The sequence below is a fragment of the Rhinopithecus bieti genome, unplaced genomic scaffold (assembly GCF_001698545.2).
Source record: "Rhinopithecus bieti isolate Rb0 unplaced genomic scaffold, ASM169854v2 scaffold_9997, whole genome shotgun sequence".
Classification (NCBI taxonomy): Eukaryota; Metazoa; Chordata; class Mammalia; order Primates; family Cercopithecidae; genus Rhinopithecus; species Rhinopithecus bieti.
In genome coordinates, this window is record NW_016806398.1 from 1,326,064 (window position 1) to 1,332,041 (window position 5,978).

The 5,978-nt window shown below is 50.8% G+C and overlaps 1 protein-coding gene across 6 annotated transcripts in view; it reads right to left on the reverse strand.

Moving 5' to 3' along the window:
* The window catches only part of TMEM268 (transmembrane protein 268), a 38,346-nt gene extending 33,082 nt beyond the window's left edge, over nucleotides 1–5,264 (reverse strand). For 5 of the 6 annotated variants that reach the window (XR_001886372.1, XM_017875921.1, XM_017875919.1 and 2 more), the window contains exons 1-2: nucleotides 5,099–5,264; nucleotides 1,384–1,567 (exon numbers count right to left, since the gene is read on the reverse strand). Coding sequence is in view for 5 of the 6 variants with exons in the window: in XM_017875921.1 (XP_017731410.1) it covers nucleotides 1,384–1,489 (106 nt within the window). In the remaining variant the exon portion in view is untranslated. Of the gene's footprint in view, nucleotides 1–1,383; nucleotides 1,568–4,773; nucleotides 5,039–5,098 lie in introns of those variants that run through there. The other variant, XM_017875917.1, reaches the window with a different exon arrangement.
* Nucleotides 5,265–5,978: the final 714 nt, after the last annotated feature.

Consider the following 5,978-nt stretch of genomic DNA (forward strand, 5'->3'; position numbering starts at 1 on the left):
TTTTTTTTTTTTTTTTTTTGAGATGGAGTCTCACTCTGTCACCCAAACTGGAGTCCAGTGGTGCAATCTTGGTTCACTGCCTCCCTTGGTTCTCTGGTTCAAGTGATTATCCTGCCTCCCTAGTAGCTGGTACTACAGGTGCCCACCACCACATCCAGCTGATTTTTGTACTTTTAGTAGAGAAAGGGTTTTACTATGTTGGCCAGGCTGGCCTTGAACTCCTGACCTCAAAGTGATCTGCCTGCCTTGGTCTCCGAAAGTGCTGGGATTACAGGTGTGAGCCACCATGTCTGCTGGATGAATAGAAATTCATCAGGAGAAAGGAGGCAGGGGAAAAGCACAACAGGCAGAAGGAAACACAGGTGCAAATGTCCTGAGGCAGAACAGCACAGCAAAGAACATGAAGACAGGCCTTGCAAGCCGATCCTGACAGGTCTTCACACTATGCCCCATGGGAAACACTGAGCAGAAAGTGACATGGTTGGACTAAATGTGTATTTTAAAAAGATATCTGGGACCAGGTGTGGTGGCTCACGCCTGTAATCCCAGCACTTCGGGAGCCCGAGGTGGGTGGATCACCTGAGGTCAGAAATTCGAGACCAACCTGGCCAACATGGTGAAATCCCATCTGTACTAAAAATACAAAAATTAGCTGGGCATGGTCGTGGGTGCCTGTAATCCCAGCTACTCAGGAAGCTGAGGCAGGAGAATTGCTTGAACTTGGGAGGTGGAGACTGCAGTGAGTCGAGATCATGCCACTGCATTCCAACCTGGGCAACAGACTGAGATTCCATCTCAAAAAATAATTAAAAAAAAAAAATTTTAAACCTCTGGGCCTCATATCTATAACCCCAGCATTTTGGGAGGCCAAAGCCAAAGGACTGCTTGAGGCCAGGAGTCTGAGACCAGCTTGGACGACAAAGTAAGGCCCCATCTCTACAAAAAACATTTTTAATTAGCAGGATGTGGTGGTGCACGCCTGTAATCCCAGCTATTCAGGGGGCTGAGGTGGGAGCATTGCTTGAGCCCAGGAGTTCGAGGCTCCAGTGAGCTATGATCACGCCACTCCAGCCAGCATGACAGAGCACCCTGTCTCTAAACAAGTAAAAATAAATTAGAAATATAAATAAATAATAAAGAGCTCTCTGGCTGCCATGTAGAGAATGAATGGAAAAGAGATGACCAACAGGCAAGCTTCAGCAGGGGCTCAGCAGAGAGGGATGGTGGCTTGGTCTAAGGCCAAGAGACAGAACTGGTAAAAATGACAGAATGTGGCTTCAAAGACACCTCCCCCTGACCTTACCTAAAGGAACTTCTGTGCCCTGTGAGTGCAGCTCAGCATGAGGTAGAAAGGCGGTAGAAAATGAAAGATTGTGATCTTACCTTGCCCCCAGCCGGGAGGGCTCCCTCCAGGCAGGGCACTCCAGCCAGGGGAGGAGGGGGGCAACGGGCCAGCGGCCCCCGGGTCCACCTGTGGTTCACAGGCCATGGCAGGGTGCCAGCTGTTTCTACTTCCCCTTCTCAGAGCTGTGGTTCATTCTGGAGCAGCCAGCTCAGCATCGTATGCCTTCAAAAAACAGCACAAAAAAGAACTTCAGGCCTGGGACTGGGCAAGATGGGCTTCCTAGGGTCTCTCTCCAGGGCCAAAGTCACCAAAGGCCAGGGAGAGCCACCCAGAGTCTTTTTGCCAACTTTGGCCTTTCTGAAAATGCTGAGAAAAATTCCCAGGAGGAGAAGGAGGAGGAAGAGAAACTAAAACCCTCCAAGGCCCAAACTGAGAACTTCCCTTCTGGCCTTGGGTCTCCTCCAGCTCAAGCACAGCCAAGGGTCCACAGGGTACTCAAGAGCTGACCAGGCCCCACTGCCAGGCAGCTGGGATTTCTGTTCCCTTATGGAGGACGCCCCAGGCAACCAGGCACAGGATAGGTATATTCATTACAGGGAGTCTTGTTTACACACAGGATTTCAAGTAGCTTCCCGTAAGACACTGCAAAATACAAATTAAAAAAAAAAAAAAATCAGGCACGGTGGCTCACACCTGTAATCGCAGCACTTTGGGAGGCCAAAGTGGGTGGATCACCTGAGGTCAGGAGTTTGAGACCAGCCTGGTGAAACCCCATCTCTACCAAAAACACAAAAATCAGCTGGGTGTGGTGACGCATGTTTGTAATCCCAGTTAGGAGGCTGAGGCAGCAGAACAGCTTGAACCCGGAAGGCAGAGGTTGCAGTGAGCCGAGATTGCACCACTCCACACCAGCCAGGGTGACAGAGAGAGACCCTGTCTCAAATCAAAAACAAAAACAAACAAACAAAAATCAGATGGTAGGAAATATAAATGAGTAAGAAAAGTAGGCTGACCACAGTGGCTCATGCCTGTAATCCCAGCACTTTGGGAGGCCGAGGAGGGTGAATCACCTGAGGTCAGGAATTTGAGACCAGCCTGGCCAACATGGAAAAACCCCATCTCTACTAAAAAATAAAAAATTAGGCCGGGCATGGTGGTGGGCACCTGTAATCCCAGCTGCTTGGGAGGCTGAGGTAGGAGAATCACTTGAACCCAGGAGGCAGAGGTTGCAGTGAGCCGAGATCACATCACTGCACTCCAGCCTGGGTGACAGAGAGAGACTGCATCTCAAAAAAAAAAAAAAAAAAAAGCAGTGACACCTGTCATGGGTGATTCCTTGATGAGAAACTGAGTTTCCAGTGCCACTCCCTCCAGCGGCAACCTGCACATTTACCTCTGTTATGTGTCCCCCAGCAGGCCTGAAAATTACCCCTCACCAAGGAAAATCAGGCCTAAGTCCCCTGGGATGACACACCAGCCCTGCTAACCACATTGGTGAAAAGTCTACTAGAATCGTCTTTTGCTGCTATGGTTCTAGATGTTTGTGAAGATTTGAAGTGGCCAGTCAGCACACATCTTCATGATTCCAAGCTGGCCCAAGGGCTGATGGCCACTGATCAGGCCCCCTAGAGAGGGAACAGGGCTCTCATGCCCTCACCATCTTTCACTTCTCTCAATACTTTAAACAGCAGCAGCTACAGAATGTGTGTGACCCAGTGCAGAATGAAAATGTGGGGCCTCTTCTTTAAAAATAATGAAGAATTTAAAGATGGCAAGAGCACAGTATTAAACCAAATGGGAGGGGCTTCTGAAGTGGGGGACCCTGTGTGACTGCACAGGTTGCATGCACCTGAAGCTGGCCCCGATTTTCAGCTCTGGAAGATCACTTAGGAGCCTCCACTCCCAACCAAGAATATGTAAAAGATGAGCCTTTAACAATTATCATATATCTGCCCTGCACCGGGCTCCAAGGCTGCAAAGCAGCAAACTATGAAAACATTGAAGACTTTAGAGCCAGAAAACCTGGACTTGAATTCCCACTCTGCCACATACATGCTCTTTGACATTAGCTGTCAAGGTACTTAACAACCTGCACCTTGCTGTTCTCATCTGTAAAATGGGGATAGAGAGGTCTACCTCATATAGCTGCTGTGGGGATGTAACAGAAGGAAATGCAAGTATAATATCCAGTACTCTGCTCACCAGACCAGCCCCTGTCCTCAACATGATTTTCCTATTTTACAGGAGAAAAAAACTGCAGGTCAAAGATGTAAAGTGACTTGCCCAAGGTTGGGAGGCCATGCTACCAGCATGGAGCTGGGAGGTAAACCCAAGCCATCTGGCTCCAGGGTCCAAGCCCATAATTTCCATGCCCTTGCCCCTCTGCACTAACTATCTCAGAGAATGTTCATGAAATCACCCTAACAAAACAAAACAAAACAAAACAAAAAAGAGTGAGTCAAGGGAGACTGCATTTCCCCGGCAAGATCAAGCAACAAATGCAAGTCAGCCCTGAGATGTTACACTGGGGCCTTCTCCTCCTCACCTGGCCCACAGCAGAAGACTCTCCTAAATATGCTAAGCGTTTCTCACTCTCATCATGCCTTCCTTCCTTCCTGTTACCAACAAAAATAGCCACAAGGATCTCTGCCCTGCACTTGATAATCACTGAAGCCCTTCTCTGCTTCATTTGATCATCTCTTAAGCCCCTGAGGCAGATATAATTCTGAGATCCATGTTCCAGACAAGACACACAGGGACATCGTAGCTAGGGGCCTACAGCCCAGAGAAGCTGACTAGAGTCTCAGAAAGGCCTGGGAGACCGAGGAGCCATGAGGGACCATGCCCAGGCTGGAGCTGCACAAGTATCCTTCCAGACTGCGTGGAAGGTTCCATTCGTTGCAAAAATCCCACCATGAGGCATTGTCTTTCGGAAGAAATCACAGCACCCCAGTTGGCCCCAACAGCCTCTCACAAAGTACCAATCAGCAGGCTTTATTCCATTCACCTGGAGGCTGTTTCCTGTAATAGCTCAAAGTAACCAGCCCTGTCCTGCCGCTTCCCACCTGTGTAATCTTGAGCAAGTTACTTCTCTCTGCCTCAGTTTCTTTACATGTAAGTGGGGAAAACGATAGTAACTTCAGGTGGTTGTGAGGTTTAAAGAGTTAACACATGTAAATCACTCAAAATAGCACTGGGCAAATAGGAATCACTGAAGAAATATAGCTGCCATCATTTTTACTCCACAGACATTTCCTAAGCACCTTCTCAGGCCAGGCCCTGTGCTTTCTTGACTACGAAACTGGAAATAAAAACTCAAGTTCCTACTCAACCCTCCCTGCTAGGGATCACCAAATGGTAGGAATGACAAACTCAGGGAAAGACAATTACAAAACAAACAATTGCAACAAGGCAGTGAGAGGGAGCACCTCGTTTGGGGTGGAGGAAGGGTTCTCCGGAAGGCTTCCTGGAGGAAGGAGGCTCCTGGGCTTGGCAGAGGTGGAGGTGGAGGTGAGAGCCAAGAGAGGCCAGTGCCAAGCAGAAAGGGATATGGACCAGAGGCCAGGATGGGCCCATCAGGGCAGCCTGTGTGGTCACCTTGCAGCCCCTCATTCAACTAGGAAGCTGCAGAGGGTGGGAGGGGTGCTGGCAAGACCCCAAAGGCAGATGTCTATCATATGTCCTGAACTCCATTTCCCCATCCAGCTCAGCCCTGCACCAGCCCTAGGACAACACAGAGGGTCTGACAGATACCAGGGTGGAGGCAGAGCAGAGGGAGTGAGCACAGCCTTGAGGCTCCTGCAACTAAGCAGGAAACCAGAGCTTCTCCGAGTCTCCTTTGCTGATTCTGCATTTTAACCAGAACTTCCAGATATCCATCTTGCACAAGGTCAGCTCCCCTCTTTTTCAGCTCGTAGAGAGCATCTGCAAAGGAATATACTCTTAAGTCCTATTGCGCAAAGTCCTCCATCTCTGCAGACACCGAGTGCCCAGCCTCCCCGGGAACTAGCACTGAGATTCGTCAGTTTCCTAAGTCAGGTTTTGTTTTGTTTGTGAAAATCCCAACACGAGACCCTAAAAGGGTCTGTTATAGAAGTTTCCGGGCGAAAAAACCTTGAGACACAATGAGTCCGAGCTCTCCATTTTACAGATGAGAACGTTAAGACCCAGAAAATAAAGTGTACATCCAAGGTCAAGGAGCCGGTCCTGGACTGAGCCAGCATTGAAACCCAGGCTCCTTCAAGCTAGCCGGAGCTGTCACGCCATACACGGCCTTGGCCAACTTGGGCAGCTGTCTCGCCCCAGTCTCAGTCTCCGCCCTCTGGAACTGTCCAGGTCGGCTGAGGGAGGGGGGGATCTCCTTCACCCCAGAAATCAGTCCGGCCCTCCCCAACCGCGGGCTTCCAGGAGGCTTCTCAGAGCCGCTCCCACGGCCCGCACGCGGGGGCAGGGGCCCCAGGGCGTACGGAGGACCCCCCGCAGGCTGCCCGCGGCGCCGACCCTAGGCCGTCGGGCCCGAACGCAGGCCAAGGCGGAGGCGCCCAGGCGGCCTCCCAGCCCCGGAGCCCCACGGCACCAATCCCGGATCGCAGGACGCGGGCGCGCGCCCGGGCCCGCGCACACTCACCGCCCG